Source organism: Alexandromys fortis, unplaced genomic scaffold (assembly GCF_014885135.2).
Source record: "Alexandromys fortis isolate MF-2015 unplaced genomic scaffold, M_Fortis_MF-2015_v1.1 scaffold_78, whole genome shotgun sequence".
In the NCBI taxonomy this organism is placed as follows: Eukaryota; Metazoa; Chordata; class Mammalia; order Rodentia; family Cricetidae; genus Alexandromys; species Alexandromys fortis.
The window spans coordinates 1183146-1203208 of NW_026067977.1; the positions used below are offsets into that span (position 1 = coordinate 1183146).

The window sequence follows — 20063 nt, forward strand, 5'->3', positions numbered from 1 at the left end:
ACACACACACACACCCTTATTTACTCCTAAATAAACCACACAGAGACTTTTTCTTAATTATGAATGCCTGACCCTAGCTTGGCTTGTTTCTATCTAGCTTTTCTTAAATTTTCCCATCTATCTTTTGCTCTGGGCTTTATTTTTTTTTTCTATTTCTGTATATCCTTTTCTTTCCTTCTTACTCCATGTCTGACTGTGCTGTTGGGTGGTTGACCTTGGCATCTCCCTCTCCTCCTTTTCTCGGTCTCCTCTTTTTTCTCTCCCCTTCTATTTATTCTCTCTGCCTGGCAGCCCCGCCTGTCCCTCTTCTGCCTAGCTATTGGCCATTCAGCTCTTTATTAGACCAAGCAGGTGTTTCAGACATGCAAAATAACACAGCTTCACTGAGTTAAACAAATGCAACATAAAAGAATACAAGGCACCTTTGCATCATTAAACATTCCACATCATAAACAAATGTAACACATCTTCAACTAATATTCCACCACACATGAGTTGCTCCTTTCAGAAACATCGCCTTCATTTAGGTGTTGGGTTACATTTTAGGATGTATTTTGTTTCTCCACTTACAAGACTGAACTGGAGGATGCATGTTGTCAGTAGTGGAAGACACCTTTTGTTCCTACACATCTTAGGTCCCTAACTGAGATCTCTGGAACAAAAGACAGACTGGATTTGTTTACATTTAATGTAAGACAGGGGATGTCATAAAGAAATGAAAATCCAAAAAGAAGACTGGGCCTGTATATCTCTATGCCCCATTTGATGAATAGAGAGTTATGAATAAATATGACAGGAAAAGAATATCACCTAATAGTAATAAACTGGTAGAACCAATGGGGCCTGAATGCTCAGATAGTCAGGCATCCCTCCATCTTACAGATAGTGATGCCCGTTTCCTCTTCACACGGGGAGGGCAAGACTCCTGGGGGATCTCATGACCTTCTTCAAGGAAAGGCTAGAAAAACCCTTTCCAGGTTTTCTGGCCTAGAAACAGTGTATGAGAGGCTGCCAGTGGGGAATGAGACTGGATGTTCAGGGGACAGCGGGAGACAGTGACTTGCTTTTTTAAAATGTACTTTTAAATTTTGTTACCAATCTCAAATTGCTATTCCTGTAAGATGATAGACATGGCTAATAAGAAGAAGAATATCATCATGACCCCAAAATGATGAGAATTAACATGATGATTGTTTAAGCTCTCTGACAACTTCGTACATGCATTCAGTGCATTCCAGCTGCAACTTTGAACATGCACTCAGTGCATTCCAGCTGCTGTTTTTCCTGCATCCCTCTTGTCCTTCTCCTACCCCTCCCAGCCTCCTTCCCACTCCCTCTCCCCTTTTCGCCCCCTCCCCCATCCCTGTCCCTTCTCGGATTCATGACTTTAGTTTGTTGTGTGACTCATTTAGTCAGAGCTGCCTATGTGACTATGGATTGAGTCTTTCCACTAGAGCTTGGTGGGGTCATCAGTAGGTACACAAACAAAGGCACTATCTCCATCTCCCCGAGTCTAACAAGCAAGACATAGGGCCCCCTGAGTCCCTCCTGCATCTGTCAGGCCCGTTCTCATACAGGGTCTGTACATACATACATAGTTGTCAAGCGTCTATGAATATACTCTTTGAGCACCTTTTAAATTCTGTGCTTATTCATGAGTTACCCACTATTTTAACAATTGAAATAATTGAAATATAAGTTTGAGTAGTTCATCACAGCAAGGGAAGGCGAGATCCATAATTAAATGTGTGGCATGAACAGAAAAAATAATGGGAACAAGAAATGAGGGCCAAGGATAAGATAACCAGTATGTCAGGGGCACGGAAAGTGTACAGTGAATACGAGGTCCCATGAAAGAACCAACACTGAGCCTAGAACAAAGAGATGTAGGCCTCTGGATTTCCAGGTTCACTGCCTCCTGCTTAAGAACAGCTGTAAGAGAGCCATGGACAACCTCCAGCCTACCCGGCTTGATGGGAAAGTCCCATGAGGCAGGAGACAGAGGTATTTCAATGGCAAATTAAAGTAGTTTAAATAAGATGGGCATGCGGTCTATGTACGGTCACTGGTCTCAGAGTCCGCATGTCTAGGGGTAGCGGCAGTATGATTTCTTGTGAACTCTACTATGCCAACTGGCTGTTTCACTTCAGGGATTCGGTTTATTTACCTATAAAATATGAGGATTATCAGTCTGGATAGCTGACTGTTGCTTAGAAGGTACAGTTGTCAAGATCACAAGATTAAAGATATATAACCCAGCTTGTTCAGCTCCACCCTGTATTGATTATGCCATAGGATAGGTATCTAGTCTCCCTACACCTTGAGGTTATTACTATAAAACGGAGATAACAAGGCTTACCCAATAACCCCAGTTTAGAGCTCCTGGCTTGGCCTTCTCAGTAGAGGCATTATGATTCGGAAAACCCAGCTCACAGCCATGCCATGGCTGCTCCTGCTACTGCAATAATGGAAGCCCATGGCTGTCACTTCAACTCCAGAGAACCTCACAACATAAAAAAAAAAAAAAACCCCTCAACCACTGGCACCTTGGCTTTATAAACATTTGAGATCAGCTGGCATCATTAGTCCCTGTCTCATACAAAAATCTGATTTACAAAGATTTACAAAGTAAGAAATGTGTCTGCAAACCGTGAACACGGCACTCCCAATAAAAGACTCTGGGTGTCACACACCTTGAATCCCAGTAATTGGAAGGCAGAGGCAGATAGGTCTCTGTGTGCTCAAGGCCAAGTGTCTACAAAGCCATTTCCAGGCCAGCCAAGACTAGGTAGTAAGACCCTGCCTCAACGGGAAACAAAAGAGTCCATTCAGTTTTCCCTTCTCGGTTTTACTGTCGGTGAGTGCAGTGGTATCCAGTGGGATCTGGGGCTAAAGCATGGGCAAATAACTTTTCAATGTGTTTTGTGTGTTCTTTTGCATATCATTGTGGAAATGTGAACCAGGAACACTATTGAGAAAACACAAAATTACCTGTCGCAAATTAGAAACAAAGAAGTACCACCTTATTTTAAGTCTGAACTGGGCCCGCTATTTAAGACACAGGTAACTGAACGTAATTCATAATAATTTAATTTCTATAAAATGATGCTCTGCATGTTAACCTGTAAGCTTTTTTCCTGATGCTGTTTATTTGCCTATTGTAGCAATCTGGCCAAATAATTCTCATGTTTCCCATCTATTTTCACACAAGCACATGGAGGGGACTTTCCCTCCTTCCCTAGTGCATGTGACCCTCTTTTGCTTCCTTTCTAAGGTTTTCTTTGGGCCACGTCCTTGCTTTTGTTTATTTGCCAACTGCTAACAGACTCTAATTATGGTTACGTTTCATCAGAGCTTCATCAATCCTCAACTGTTAAAAAACCATTAAGTTAGTGTGGGCTCTTAGACCCCCAGAGACACCGAACATTCTCCTCTTCCACGCCAACCCCCTCCTAAGACCCTAAGCCACAGACTAACATGCCATTTAATGCCCTTCACTGTTCCTTCATGCTCCTCACAGCCCCTCATGGCCCCTCGCTGCCCCTCACTGCCTCTCACAGCCCCCTCACAACCCCTCACAGCCCCTCACTGCCCCTCACAGCCCCCTCACAGCCCCTCACGGCCCCTCACCGCCCCTCATTGCCCCTCACTGCACCTCACTGCCTTTCACTGCCTCTCACGTCCCCTCACAGTCCCTCAAAGTCCCTCATAGTCCCTCACAGCCTCTCAGAGTCCCTCACCGCTGAAGCTTCAAAACAAAGTGAACACTTTCATGTGTCCACAATGCCCTGGAGTTCTCAAAAATTAAGGATACTATTATTAATCAGAGGAAATTTCAAAAACCACGACTGATTAGCAACGACTAGAGGTCAATTAGTCTCTTAGAGAATTTCAGCTTTCAGCTTCATCCTCGGAGTCTTGTCGGCAGTGCCTGTTGACTTAACTAACATTTGTGACAGTTGCATAAAATAAGTGTGTATCTGAAGTACATCCTGTGCGTTTCCTTTAAGTATGATTATATGGAGAAGCTTTCCAAAAACCTGCCTCCTGTTACAAAGAAAACGGAAGACACAGCCACAGCAGCTGTTCCGGATCTGCATTCAGGTAAGGTGTTTATATGACTCCTGTCACCTGACCTGAACTGAGTCACGCCCCATGAGGCCCCTTGTGGCTATCTAGTTCTTACCGACCATTGTCTTAATGACAAGTAGTGACAGGATTTGCTATTACCTGCATACTACAGATATGCCTGAATTATATAAGGGGAGAAAGACATAAATTGAATTTCAGATTTATTTCTTGTGCCTAAGAGCGTTTAGATCTGACTAACCAAAGGATTAACGAAAGGTTTTTCTGAGAACGTGGCATTCACATGGTCTCAAAATAACACGCATGCTTGTTAATTACAGCAAACAAAATGAAAATACATGGACAATGGAGATGCAGTATTTGACACCTTAGCTAAGAAGTCAAGTTTCACCAAATGGAAGGCTGTCTACTACTGAGAGTCTTTCTCTCGGAGTACATAGTAACTATACAGAATTCATGTCAAAAATCCTCGATCTGAATCTAATGAAGAGGACCTAGTAGATAAATGTGTACCTGTCTGTAGACAGTGCACAGTGCAGCTGTGGTGGTTTCTTCAAACAAGCCAGTGTCAGGATAGATGGTTCGTCCATTGTAGAGCCCTTGGTCAACAGGCATGTGACCTTGGGTTCAGCCCCAGCACTTCAGACACCCACTCAGAGTCAGTACCTTTAAACCAAATGATGGGACAATTGTTGTCATTCCAAAGACACTGTATGACATAGGAACAACATGGAACAGGTAGAATCAGGAAACACGCAGTTTTATTAGGGGACTATTTAACAGAGGGCATTGCAGAACTGTTCATTTCTTAGAGATAGTGATGGGAGCATGGATAAAAAGAGGATGTCCATATTTTCAGCAGATGGATGCTCACAGGGTTGACAATGAAATGGGATTTCGTGGTTCTTCTTAGTAAAAAAAAGTGCAAAGACCCTGGTAGAAGTTTCCACTGCTGAATGTCATCCCTACAGTTCATCTACCCAGAATGTGTGTGGCCAGAAAAAAAAAAAAAAGGCATATTCTTTCAAATAGAGCTTGCTAAGCAGAGATCGAGGCTGGAGAAATCACTTGTAGTTGTGGTGAGGCGAGATCAGGTGATCTGAGTTCCTGGGCTCTGTGCCACACCTTGGAGAAACAAGAGTAAGCCAAGCCCACTCCACCGGGGCAGCTGCAGCTAGCAGCATGCTCATCCAGGATTCACATATACACAAGCTGAAATCTACGTGTCTCCTCAATCATACATACATTTTTTTTTAACTTTGTTTCATATTGTACCTGTTTCTTAAAGATACCTGTTTTAATGAAGAGATAAATTTTTGGAAATCATTTTTGTTTAGTAGGTGAATGCAGAGGCAGATTGCTTAGCCTCAGGCTGGAGACAGTTCTAGCTGGCCATAATGCCCACAAGATCCAGCCAGTTCCTAGGGAGTATTTGCTCTGCAGGAGCTGCCTTGTTTGTTAGTGGCAAACACCAATCATTATGAGGAATCTCTCAATGATGGCCTTGTACCATCATCGTATGAGGAGAATGGGGAGCGCTTTTTTCATTGAGAAATTCATTGTTCGGTGTTAGTTGTCCCTGTTTCATTGGCCATAACGTAACTTGCATTGTTTGTTTGGGGACTTGCAGATTCCACACTGACTTCAGGTGTAGAACAAGAAGCTGCAAATATACCTCCCCTTCCAAAAGAAGAGGTTGCTGAGAATATCAAGGAGCCTGCTAGCCTAAGTGATACTGAAAATGTAACTCAACCTATCAAGAAGTCTTCTAACCAAAACCAAACTGAAAATTTAGCACAACCTTCCCAAGAGTCTGAGAGTCCAAAGGAAACTGAAATTGTAACCAAATCTTCCAAGGAATCCGATATTCAGAACAAAAGTGAAACTTTAAAAATAGCTACTAAGAAGTCTGCTAGCCAAAACCAACTTGAAATTTTAACAAAATTTGTCAAGGAGGCTGCAAGCCAAAACCAACTTGAAAATGTCACCAGACCTCCTAATGAAGGTATGTATGGCCGCCACAGCCACTTGCTTTATCTCACAGATTCGAAGTAAATGCTGTATTTCTTCAGAATACAGGATTCTCCTGTCTTGTGTCTCCAGCACTGAGATTTCAGGCACCTACTGCCGTGCCCAAACATGGATGCTGAAGATCCAAGCTCGGGTCTTCATGTGCAGCAAGTGCTCCACTAACTGACCCTTCTCCCGGCACCTCCAAATGTATACGTTTAAGAGATTACTCGGGGAAGGGAAAGTGGTGTTGGTTGCTCCTCTAGAGTACTAAGATTCTATTCCAAGCAGCCACATGGAGCTTCCAACCATCTGTAACTCTGGTTCCTGGATAGCCAATATCTCTTCTGGCTACCTTGGGCACCAGATATACATAGTTCATAGGCATACATGCAGGCAAAACACTCATGCATGCAAAAGTTTTAAAAGAAGCAATTACACCATTTGAGATGAAGCAATATGATTATAAATTTAGGCTAGCCTGTCTCTAGCTCCCGGGTGCTGGGATTAAAAGCATGCTCCACCACCACCTGGCTTCTAAGAAAATCTTAAACAAGAGTGGAAACATGTACAGAGTATTTTCTAACAAAATATAACCGTAAATTTGTGTTAATATACAAAAATCCATACTAATATAAAATATTTGAGATTAATAGTTGCTTTTTAGTTTAAAGTAAATTCAGTAATCTACCCTTTCACCCTGTCAATTTTATAGCCCACTTTTTCTCTTTTTAAAAAAAATCCTTGAATCTAATCTCCTTTGTTCAGCATTTTTCCTGACCATGACCAATAACAATTTGTAACCAAAGCCCCTAAAGGATAACAAACATCCATAACCCACCAAATGACCAAAAATTACCCACCATACCTCTTGGGAGTCTGGGCATCATGTTCTCTAGACTGCTTCCTGTTGTCTTGGGGCAACAGCATTTTTAGGGGACCTTGAGAAAATTGAGATAATGGTCAAGTCCTGAGAGAGCTAGCTGTATTTTTGTTTGTTTGTTTGTTTAGTCTATGTATGATGGGAAAGTGTAGAGCTTCTCCAAAGTCCTGGATGGAGTAGTTTGTGATGCTGGGCCATCTCAGCTAGCAGCTTTAAAACTGTTCTGAATGCATAATTTTGAGGAAACTGCTACAGAAGCATTTTGGGAGGCTAGATAACCTGGGCTATTTGTTTCCATTGGTGTTTGGTCCTTTTTTCTTTCTGAAAACACACAAACTTTTAAAGGTTATATATATGTATATATATATAACATATAATATATCATATGTATTTATATACATTGCAAATATACTATATCATATATTTATATATAATCTGCATTAGTACAAGTATGGAATATGCAATGTGTACAAGCCAGCTAAAGATGTATCTTTTTGTTCTGCATTTGAGCAGGTAAAAGGCATCTTTATAAGTTCATTTGTACTGTACAACCAAACCTTTATCCATGCCATATAAAAGGATGACATTTAATAATAAGTCATAAGAACTTTGCAGCCAACAAGATTTATCATGCCCCATCCAGTCTCAGAGCTGTTACCATGTAATGGAATCAGCGTATATGTCACCTATCCTTTAGTCTTCTTGGTTTCTTTTTTATGTCTATAGCCAAGATTTTCAGGAGGTCTCTCCCAGTCAACTCTGATCATTTACTTTGAAGAGAACCATAACTTGGCTTCCTGTGGAAACAAAGGCATAACCTCTCCTCCAATGCAGCATATTTTCTGACTTCCATTTTGAAATTAAGATTTCCTTAAAATTTATAGGTTGGTCTAATTTATCAGTTTACAGAATAAAATGTCTCTCAACAGCTATGGGTTTTTGTACAATAGCATTTAAAAAAAACACACTGGAACCAGACGCCCTGTGTATTTCCCATCTTCACGTGGCTTATTTTTTATATTATTTTACTCTTTCTTTAAAGACTTGTTATTTTTAAACTATTTTTTCTGTGACTGTCTATACCCATTTTCTTCTCTCTAGCTTCCAAGCACATTTTTAAGCATGCTCTATTTGTTCAGAGACTTTTCTCAGCCTGGACCTGGCTTTCTGGGCATCTGCAGCATTCTGTGACTATGAGAAAAACCTTGAATGACCACACCAGCTGCTGAATGACTCTAGCAGCTGGCTCCACCCATCAGAGCCTCAAGTGGGTGAATTTACTGCCCCAGCTTAGGAAGCTGTTATGTTCATGATGTGGCTGGCATTTTTACCTAGCATGCCAGATGCTCAAGTGCTCTGCTGCCCAGGAGGTCCCCTGAAAAGAACCGCACTTCTGTATGCAGAGACTACCTGAGAGATGGCTCTCTTAGGCTCTATGTGGATATTGAGGCCCCATGTTAGCCATCGTATGTAAGCATACTTTTCTTTGTGCCACCAGCTCCCGAATGATGACAGAGACTTGTTAATTACGAATGCTCATCCTATAGCTTAGGCTTGTTCCTAACTTGTTGGCAGAAGTTTCTGTCCTGCCCAGTTCTACAGCCATTCAGTCCCACAGAAAAACACAGAGGCCTACATTAATTATAAACTGGTTGGCCTATTAGATCAGGCTCTTTTCTTTTCTTTTCTTTTCTTTTCTTTTTTTTTTTTTTTTTGGTTTTTCGAGACAGGGTTTCTCTGTGGCTTTGGAGCCTGTCATGGAACTAGCTCTGTAGACCAAGCTGGTCTCGAACTCACAGAGATCCTCCTGCCTCTGCCTCCCAAGTGCTGGGATTAAAGGCGTGCGCCACCACCGCCCGGCCTCAGGCTCTTTTCTTATGTCTTAAATTAGCTCATAATTCTTGTTTGTGTTAGCTACAAGGCTTGGTATCTTTTATCAGCAAAGCATTCTCATCTTGCTTCCTCTGTGTCTAGGTGCATCTTTCCTCTTCCCAGAAGTCTGCTGTTCATGTCATCCCACCTCTACTTCCTGCCTAGTCTCCCCATCTATACTTCCTGTCTGGCTACTATAATAATAATAATATATTATATATATATAATAAAATCAGCATTTTATTAAAGCAATACAACTGACAAATCTTTACAGGGTACAAGATCATTGTCCCACAGCACTAACTAGCTCTTATAACTTAAATTAACCAATGTATATTAATCCACATTCTATGATGTGGCATCACCACTATTCCACTTTGCATCTTCTGTTTCCTCTCTGTGTCTCCTGCCATGTCCCACATGCCTTGATTCCTCCTCTTCTCTCTACCTGGAAGTCCCGCCTATACCTCCTTCCTAGCTTTTGGCCATTCAGCTTTTTATTATCCCAGTCACAGCAATATACCTTCACACAGTGTACAAATATCCCACAAAACACATAGACATAAAAGATCCCTGTGATGGTTGTGATAAGAGCTTGTGGCAAGAGAATGAAGTAGTAGAAAGTGGGGGCAGCAGGAAGTGACAGAAATTGTGCAGATAAAAATTATCAAAGACTTGGATTCACATGGCCAAGTGGAGAGGATGAAAGACGGGCTGAGGAGATGGCCTAGTTGGTAAAACGCCTACCACGCAGCATGAGGACTTGAGTTTAACTATCCAGACACCCACATATAAAGACCTGGATGCAACAGCGCATGCCTGTCATTCCAAAGATTTGGAGGCAGAGACAGGAGGATCCTGGAGCTTGCTGGCCAGCAAGACTAACCAAGTTGGTAGACCCCCGGTTCAGCAAGAGATGCTGTCTCAAAGGTTGAGGTGGAAGGCAATTGAAGAAGATACCCAGCATCAACATCTAGCCTCTGCACGTCTCATACACCACACTACACACATACACAGAAATGTGTACATACACATTCAACATATACACACATAAGAGAAAGACGGTAAGAAGCTAATTACTTAGAAATATATCGTGGACATGAAGCCAGTAAGACTGAATGAGTATGTGAGAAAAAAAGGAGGATCAAGGTTCCAAAGTTAACTTATTTAAAATGCTGTGAGGCAAATAATTTGTAGTTCTTCAATGGCCTCTTCTGCCAGAAATCATGGCATGCGCATGAATATATGCATAAGAGGCTTATGAAAATTGAGCTACTTAATGTACATGAACTGCTTAGTGCAGCACACGGCATAGCATACTCCTCATCGGCATTTTCTATCAGGGGTAATAACCATGTGAGCAGATAATTAGTCCCCATTGGATCCAGCTGTTACAATGGATGCCTACGTGAAGCCTGGTGGCCCTTAGACACCAGAATGCTAACTGCTAAGCTCTACCTCCAGAGATTCTGCTTGCTTTGATTGACAGTGGGGCCTGTCTAACCTATGGCCTGCGAATCTGTTTTTCCAGAAGCTACCCTGAGATAGCTGTGCCCAGAAAGTTTTGGGGCCCTGTGGAATCTGACTTGTGTTTTACATTCCAGCCCCGACACTCACTATCTCTTTGACGAGTTCACTTTTCTGCTCTACTCATCTGTAAAGAGGTGGAATATACTTCTGCTGTGTTCACTAGGGCTTTTTGATTTTTAAATGAGAAAACACGAATTCAATTAAAAATGGGAGAGGAAGTAGGTTTGCTTCTGCTCAAAAGCAAACCAGAGACAAGGAGTTGGGGCCAACCCCACAGGTGGCTGCCTCTGGCTCCTAGGCCTTCCATGAGTGCATGTTTGCTGGTTTGACTGTCTTTGCATTCTCGCTGCCTTCTTCTTGTCCCATCAACTTCTTCCCTTCACTTGGTTCTGTTCTCGTCTACAAAGGACAGGTTACTTCCATGTGGCAAGCATCCTGACCCTAGAGGCCCAATCCAACTCTTCCAGATCTACAATTCAATAGACAAAATGGTGTTATCCCTGTCAGCTTTGGTAGAATTACCCAGACACATTCTTTATGGCTCTACTTGGGGCATGTGCCATCCTGATGACCAAATGCTATGGACCCAGATGGATGTGGGGTAAAACTGAAAGCAGAAGGAGGTCTAGCTAGGACACTGAGATTAGCAGCTGGTAGGCTCCCTTCAGCCGCCTTAGGCTCCCTCAGCACCCCCCTCACAGCCCTCAGAACCTTACCCTCCAGGTCCTGTCAACCCCTCCTCAGCTTCCTAAGGCAGCCTCTTGCTTCTAGTGTCCTCACTGTCCTCACTTAGATGGTTTTTCAAGGGCAAAATGAGTTGCTCTATATAGAATTAATTTTCAATGTGGTGCAAGCTCAGGTCTTTTTTTCCCCTCACTTTGTGACCTGAAGCATCCCCAAATTTGTGTGTGTGTGTGTGTGCGTGCGCATGCAATTGTCCACTACTTGTATGCAGGTGTCTGCAGAGGCTAAAAAAAGGGTGTCAGATTCTTCGGAGCTGGAATGACAGGTGGCTGTGAGCTTCCCGATGTGGATTCTGGGATGTGAACCCAGGTCCTCTGGAAAAGCAACAAGTACTCGGCAATCACTGAGCCATCTCTCCAGTACCCCCACCCCAACAAAAGATTTTTAAGTGGGATGATTTAAGTACAATTTTTAGTTTAACTTCCTGATTATTTGGAGGGAATATAAACAGCGGTAGCTTTGTGGGTGATTCATCTCTTTACCCTCCAAATGACTGGGAGAGACCAAAAAAAATGTACAAGTCTAAAGATATAAATATCTGGTTTAATTCGTTTATAATTACTATGCCATATTTTAGAGCTATAGAAATCAAAATAGAATCTAAATTTCTTAATGGCGTACCCCCTTAGTACAAGGAAATCTTTTGGAGTTGCTGTTTCAGCGGCTGCTCTTGCTCGTTTCATGGTAAGGATCTTGAAAGTGTACGGCGAGCTCATCATAAGGAAGTTACAAGAAAACTGAGAATTCTGGTTTCTTAGTGATGCCAACAGGATCTGCCTGCCCTCTCATAGAGAAGTTGTAAGAAACAGAGATAGGGTAATACATGTAGAACAGCCTAGCAAAATGTACAAATAGAAAATGGAAACTGATAAAAGCTTTCATTTCTTTTAAACAAGTTCTCTAAGGCTTAATGACAGGGATGGAGATGAAGAAATGGCTCAGCCAACCAGAGCGTTGCTCTTGTAGAGAAAGAGATTTGTCTCCCAGAACCCACATCCGACAGTTCACAACCACCTGTAGCTAGAGATCCAGGGGATCCAATGCCTTCTTCTGACCTCTGGGGCACATGCACCTACACACACACACATACACATTAACAAGCACATGCCCATGTACATACACACATACACACTAACAAGCACATGCACATGTACACACACTTGCACATGCAAATACGCACACATATGCATGCCCATAAATAACAAAGTAAATATTTTTTTGAAAAACTAAAAACTAATTTGAAAAAAATGACTAGAGAAGTTTCCAGGCTGGTCCGTGCTTATCTATGCTCTGGCAGTGTGACACACATCTTAGCTGTGCCCTGATTATGCTTTTTCTCTAACAGAGCCAGACATTTTTATGCCGATCAAAATTCCAACCCAGTCATTGCTGCAGGATGTTACTGGACAAGCAAGAAAAGAGAAAGTGAGGTTACCTCATTATCTGATGGGTTCCAAGCCTAAGTCTCAACCTCTTGCCAAGGTAACAGAGAAACTTGGGCATGTCTCCCAGGGCATTCTGGATAGTTGAAATCACTGAGGCCCATGCCTGTCCTGTGCCCTACTCTTTCTCCGGGGGGAGGGGGTATAGAAAAGGTAGTGCCTTACTGCCACTGGCTCACACCAGCTTCTGAGTTCCATCAGCCAGTTGGCAGGTTCCTAGGAACGGTCACTTTGGAGAAAATTATTCAGGTGTTCTCTACTGGCTAAAGGGATCACTAGCCTCTCATCTCATTGTTAGCCAAGACTATGCCATTTTTAATCTTCCTCCATTCTGGGTAAATGGTGATAATTCCTAAAGCTACAGTCTTCTGTATTTGCAGAACTAAAGTCACTTGTTGGCCTAGAAGCTTGCCCTCCCTGACCTGTGGACCCTCAGTTAAGGACAACCACCAGGGCTATATGCTGGTCACCTGGCATTCTATGCTCAACACTGCCTGATCCCTTCTAGGAACTGCCAGCCCTGGGCCAAAAGAAAAGGAAACTTTTTAATCTCCTTCCGCAGCTGCTTCCTCTGAAGCCTGTAAGAAGGGACCCCTGGCTCTGCCACACGTGTTAGATGTCTGAGGTAGCATAAAGAGACAGAAGACAGAAAGAAACCAGAGTCTGACTTCAACAGATGGGGCTGTGTGAGTTAGCACAGCACACTGAGGGGAACCTCCTCTCGGGCAATGAAGGGAGCCAGCAAGGGGGGAAGCTAGCTGGGGGTGAGAAAGGGGCTTTGGAGTGCGGACATTGATGCAGGTGTAGGGGCTATGTATAGATCTGTGGTCTCTTGGGAGACAGGCTGGCTGTCCCTGCAGACACTTCCCTTTGGGTGAGCGCAGCTGAATCTCACCGGAATCCTGTTTTACAGGTGCGCTATCAGTGGGTCCTGCAGTCTTCTCTGAGCCCTTGCCTGTCTGTCTGTGGCGTTAACAACCTATCTCATAACCTCTAACCCCAAAGGACTGTGCCCCTGAACTGCAACCCCAAAACCTAACAATGTTTAGGATAAAGTCCAAAGAACTTAGGCCAGCACAAAATAAGATCTCGTGTTGCTGGAAATATAACAATAAATTCAAGAGTTTCCTGGAAACAAGTTTTTAATATATAATTCTGCATAATGGGATGCCAGCATACGGAAAAGGCAAAAATGACAGGCTGGCTTTGATAAGACAGTGGGTTTTTTAAAGGTTGTTGACCTATGTTATGGTCATACTGTCCCATCCCACCCTGTCATGAGAAATCCTTGTTCTCTTCCCCTATAGATCAGGACACGTCCTCTTCCCAAATTCCTTACCTTGTTGGCTTAGGATACAAATGGCCCCCTCTCCTGATCTTGGGCTCAGTCACCTCACAGGCTTTCCAGCTCTCAGTGTCCCGAGAGCAGCAGGCACCAGCCACCCTCCAGAGGGAAAGAGCCCAGCCCGTCTCATTCTCTGTGACTCCGATGAGCACTAAGAGCTCCTCATATTGAAAATGGAGCAATACAGTATATTTGTTAAACTTGCTCTTTAGCCGGGTGGTGGTGGCGCACGCCTTTAATCCCAGCACTCGGGAGGCAGAGGCAGGCGGATCTCTGTGAGTTCGAGGCCAGCCTGGTCTACAAGAGCTAGTTCCAGGACAGGAACCAAAAAGCTACGGAGAAACCCTGTCTTGAAACATCCAAAAAAAAAAAAAAAAAAAAAAACAACAACAACAACAACTTGCTCTTTCACCCTGCCCTGCCTGGCTCACTCTTTTTCAGCCACTGCAGGTTTCTCTTGTCTCTCTCTTCCTCAGCACCTTTTAGATAAAGTTTTCCCACCAGCTCTGATAGGAATGTTTCCTTATGCTCACAAGTTGAAAAAATAACTATCATTTCTTTACTACCATGACAGATGCTGGCTGTCATATTAGAATACCTTGTATATGTAACTGATAATCACGCTTGGAAGCTTGGCTGTGCATATGAATTACATAGCAGTTTGTCAGATATGCAGATGTGGACTCTCTAAGTCTGATGTGTGACAGGGATGTCTGCAGTTTCATCTCCTGGTGACATCGGTGATGATCGGAGGGCAGAGATTCCTCTGTGACTTCCTGATCAGCACAGTTAGAAATACCAGAGAACTTTTTAAATGCCCACCCCTCCTCACTCCAGACACAGGGAATCTGAAACTCCTAGAACAGGAACAGGAACCTTGAGTCTTCCAGAAGACTCTGCAGGAAGTTAACCAACTCTTGATCACCACTGCCCAGAGCAAAGAGCATGGATCTGAGAATCAGGAGAACCTGGGGTAGAGATTTCGCTACTTAAGCATTTGAGCAAATGACCTTTAAGCTCTAAAAGTGTACTTTCTTTTATTTAAGGCAAAACCTAAAATAATTTTTATATGAAATAGGTTTTCTGCCCCCCAACCCCCATTATAAGTTTCCCCACCGATGCAGTAAGCCAGATTAAGCTGAATTCAAAAAGTATAACAACAGGTTTATTACTGAGAACAATTCACAAGTAGATTATCTGGTCTCAGAGAACTAAAGCAGGGAGATTTTATGAGTTGTAGGCAAGGGATGATGATGTGTCTTCCACAAGCTGGATTTGTGCCCAAATATGGTCTAAAGATCAAAAGCTGAGTGCTTAGGTGGGGACTTGGGTGACTGACAGTTTCAGGGGAGGAAGCTGCAACTGCCACCAGCAATGAGGAACTGGGCTTTCCAGAGCCTTTCTTTTGTTCAGAGACTCTCTGGTAGGGTGGAGAGAGGAAAAGGGCTTTCCACATCACGCAGGGGAGAGTTTGAGGCTCCAGTTGAACAATAGGGATGTTGTAAGGACTGCATGAGATCATAAATCTTTTACATCTTCCCTTGGCCAAGCAGTCATCCTTCTCTGGTGTCAGCAGTGTCTTCTTTAATCAAAAACTCCCACTTTTACTTTATCAATTTTTCTGCTCTCCAAAGGTGGAAGATTGCGTTGGGGGAAAAGTGAATACGTCTTCCATTGCATCTGCCGCTATTTATAACACAAATGCATCCCCTTTCGGATTCCACCTTCTCCCACCGGTGGTGAAGTTTGGAGTGCTTAAAGAGGGACACACTTATGCAACCATTGTGAAACTCAAGAATGTTGGTGTGGACTTCTGCAGGTAAGGCAAAGGCACCAAGAGCCTGCCCGTGTTCCTCTAAAGATCATCTCTCCTGTATTAATGACCCTTTGCTGAACTATAACGACATTTTGAATCCTGAATAATCACATAGTTCATTTCTTGATCCTTTCACTCAACAAATCAGCATTGACTGAGCTCCACTAATGTGATAGCTGCTCTCATGCCTTCTGTAAATCATTTCTCATACTTCAGCAGAAGCTACTCACTCAACTCTAAATTTCACCTAGCAAAAAACAAACAATTTGTACAAGCCCTGCAATAATCAATACTCAGAACTTGAAAGCATATGCCCTTCTTTTCTGTGTTGCTGCTATAAGCACCATGACCAAAGCAACTTAAAGAAGAAAAGGGTTGTTTTTATTTACACTATTCCATCATGAAGGGCAGGAACTCAAGTAAGGAACGTGGATTTAGGAAAAGAAGCAGAGACCATGGGGGAACACGGTTTACTGGCCTGCTTTCTTACACAACTCAGCACCTAATGTGGGCTGGGCCTTCCTCCATCAATCATTGATCAAGACAATACACCCATAGTGTCAGGTCCAGCCTCGACAAAAATACCACTTGCCGGAGTAGGAGCATAGGGATTTAGAAATATTAGTAAAGAATATGAAGACGCGAGTAAAAATAATAAAACAGAGGAACATAGTGAATAGTGCCAGGAGGGAGTTCTAGTGAATACTAAAATCGCCCACATTTAATTTCCAATTACCTAAAATGCCTCGACCCTAAGAGGTAGGAATAAGATTTTAAAAAAATCTGTATTAACATAATAAGAGGAAATGAACAGACCAGTTGAAGGTCACAGGCTACAACCAAAGTTAAACAGTCTGTTGCTGGGACAAAACAAGTCACACTCACACCCTAGACCAAAGCATTCTGTAGGCAAACCACTCCCTGGGTGGAATCTAATGTTATCTCCTTAAGGGAAATCAGAACTTTAGTTGGAACCTTGGACTTCTGTTTGAGGTAGAAACATATCTAGTTCTCTATTCCTGAAATACAAGGGCTGGCTATTAGACACACCTATTGACAATAACCTTGCGAAAGCAGAACTCTCTACTCTGAATCTAGGCGGGACCTTTGCTTGAGGTAGAAACAAGATAACCTTGAAAGAATAGAGGTAAATACCAATTCTCTGACCTTTGGTCAACAGGGGAAATAGGCTCACATTTTTGGACCTCTACACCACAGACTTGCTTGCAGGCCAACCTGATGGACACAGTTTCTCATCTGGTTCCCTCTTCCCAGGTATGCCAAGTTGACAATTGATACTAGCCATCACACTATATTTAAATAATCACCAACTGTGATGATCTCAATCAACATTTGTTTATACCTGATAGGGAAAGCTCTCTCAAAAGGTATTAGGCACATTTAAGAACTATGACATGTTATCATAGGATACATAAATATTCCCAAAGATTATTGCAGTGGTGCAAGTATTTTTTTGTGTGTGTCAAGAGCAGCCAGAATCTACTCATTCAGTGGGAATTCTATATATAATATATTTCGCCTGCCCCTGATCCTCATGTAGGTCTCAGACTTGTTTGCTCTACACCTCTATCGCTTTGTATATGTTATTGTAATATTTATTTTTTAATTATGTATATGCATGCATGTCTGCCTGTGTCCACATGCACACAAGTGTGAGTGTCCCCAGAGGCCAGAAAGATCCTTTCAGTCTCTAGATTGTAGTTACAGGAAGTTGTAAAACAGTGGGGATGCTGGGACCAGAACTCAGAGCCTCTGGAAGACTGAGCAGTATGGGCCTTTTAACCACTAGCTAACTCTCCGGCCATTGCTTTGTAGATTTTGACCTGTGTTTACTCATTCAGCCTTGATTCAGTGCCTGGTAGCCACTCTTGTTCTACATTTCTGTGTATCTTAATTTATTTTTAGAGTCCAGATATAAGCAGGGTGATATATTCTCTGTCTGACTCATTTTGCTTGGAATGCTGTCCTCTGGGCTTACCCATGCAATAGCAAAAGGCATGGTCTTGTGATTCAGTTTGAATATTATTCCATTGTTTATATCCATCGATGCTCATTTTTATCCACACATCTGGTGATGGGAACATCGGTTGTTTTCTTGTGTTGGCTGTTGTGAGTAGCACTGCAGGGCACACAGCAGTGCAGTGATTGTCCACACTTATGAGAGGGGGGTTTTATTTCTTTTTGGTTACACTCCCAGAAGAGGGGCTGCTAGATCAAATGGCTGCTCAGTCTCTAAGTTCTGCTGTGTCCATTCCCACCAAGAGGGCAGTAAGTCTTTTTCTTCCACACCCTCTCCAACATTTCTTACCTTTGAGTATAAATGGAGGTTTCTCTGTCCCACCCTGTCCCACAGATGTTTCTAAATAATGACTCAGAGAATCAATATTAATTACAAAATGCTTGGCCCAACAGTTTAGGATTATTACTTAGTAACAACTTTTGCTTCTAAATTAACCCATTTCTATTCATCTACGTTTTGCCACACGTCTCATCGCTTTTTATTAATTTTTTTTTTTTTTTGGATTTTCAAGACAGGGTTTCTCCATAGCTTTTGGTTCCTGTCCTGAAACTAGCTCTTGTAGACCAGGCTGGCCTAGAACTCACAGAGATCAGCCTGCCTCTGCCTTCCAAGTGCTGGGATTAAAGGCGTGCGCCACCACCGCCCGGCATGTCTCATGGCTTTAGCCGTGCTCTAATACATCTTGTTCTTCTAGCAGCTAACTGACATCTCACTCCACTCTGCCCCTCTATCTCCTTATATTCAGTTTGGCTTTCCAGCCTAACTATATTCTGCCTTGCTATAGGCCAAAGCAGCTTTTATTATCAACCAATGAGACCAACATATATTCAGAGTGTAGGAAAGTCCTTCCATATATGTGTTGCTTTTATTGGTTAATCAATAAAGAAACTGTTTTATGTTTTATTGCCATTGGTTACAAAATAAGATGATTTGGTCAATAGCCATGTAGAATAAAGCCAGGCAGAAAATCTAAGTAGAGATACAGGGAGAGGAAGGGTGGAGTTAGGAAGCCACCAAGGAAGCAAGACATGTAGAAAATGAGGTAATGCCATAGCCACGTGGCAATACATAGACTAATAGAAATGGGTTAATTTAAATATAAGAGCTAGCTAGTAATAACTGAGCCATTGGCCAGACAATTATAACTAATTATAAGCTTCTGAGTGATTATTTGATAAGCAATTGCAGGACCGGGTGGGACACAGAAAAAATCTCCAGTTACATTTGCGTTTTCTCTTACAAAGGTCATCTTAATAGTTTTAATTTATATTTATCTGGTGATTAATTATGAATACTTTTCATGTGCCCTTCAGTCATTTTTATGTATTCTGTAGAGAAATGTTAAATCAAGTCGTTTGTGCTTCCTTAAATCAGATTATTATTTTTTTCCAATAATGTCCTACTGAGTTTTATGAGTTCTTCATAACTTTAAATGACCATGCTTTGGAGATACTTTTTCCTCTGCCTGTTGCTTACTTCCAATGCCACTCCCCTTTGCTGTTGCATTTGCAGTACAGAAGCTTTTTAGTGTGATCACTTATTTAATCTTGATTGGGTTCTTGACTTTTGGTGTGATAACCAAAAAGTCATTACCAGGATCAATGTCCATAAGCTTCTCTCCCCTTGTGTGTGTGTGTGTGTGTGTGTGTGTGTGTGTGTGTGTGTGTGTGTGTATTTACTTATGGGTTCTGTTCTATTCAATTGATCTTTGTGCCTATCAAATTGTAAACTTGCCTCATTCTGCTTTGATTTGACTGTTAACTTTCTAGCAGCTTTAAAGATGTTCCAACTTTGCTTTCTTTCCTGGGAATTATTTTGGATATTAAGCATCTCTTATGGTTTCACACAAATTTAGAATATTGTTTTCCAATTTCTGTGTTCTAGTTATTTTTTTTTTGGTATGATGAAACACCATAACCCAAAGCAAGTTGTGAAGGACAGGGTTTATTTGGCTTATACTTCCTCTTCTGAGTCTATCACTTGAAGGAAGTCAAGACAGGAACTTAAGCAGGACAGGAACCTGGAAGCAGGAGCTGATGCAGAGGCCAAGGAAGAGTGCTCCTTACTGGCTTGCTATCCATGGCTTGTCCAACCTGCTTTCCTATAGATTCCAGGTCCAGGGGGCTGGAGAGATGGCTCGGTGGTTGAGAGCATTGCCTGCTCTTCCAAAGGTCCTGAGTTCGGTTCCCAGCAACCACACGGTGGCTCACAACTATCTGTAAAGAGGTCTGGCGCCCTCTTCTGGCCTTCAAACATACAGACAGAATATTGTATACATAATAAATAAATAA

General features: G+C 42.4%; 1 protein-coding gene across 1 annotated transcript in view; it reads left to right on the forward strand.

Moving 5' to 3' along the window:
* Positions 1–20063, forward strand: part of Spag17 (sperm associated antigen 17) — a 237311-nt gene that overhangs the window by 184916 nt on the left and 32332 nt on the right. Inside the window, exons 41-45 of the mRNA XM_050157515.1 lie at positions 2964–3063; positions 4011–4104; positions 5720–6094; positions 12474–12610; positions 15550–15734. Of these exons, the coding sequence (XP_050013472.1) occupies positions 2964–3063; positions 4011–4104; positions 5720–6094; positions 12474–12610; positions 15550–15734 (891 nt within the window). The remainder of the gene's footprint in view (positions 1–2963; positions 3064–4010; positions 4105–5719; positions 6095–12473; positions 12611–15549; positions 15735–20063) is intronic.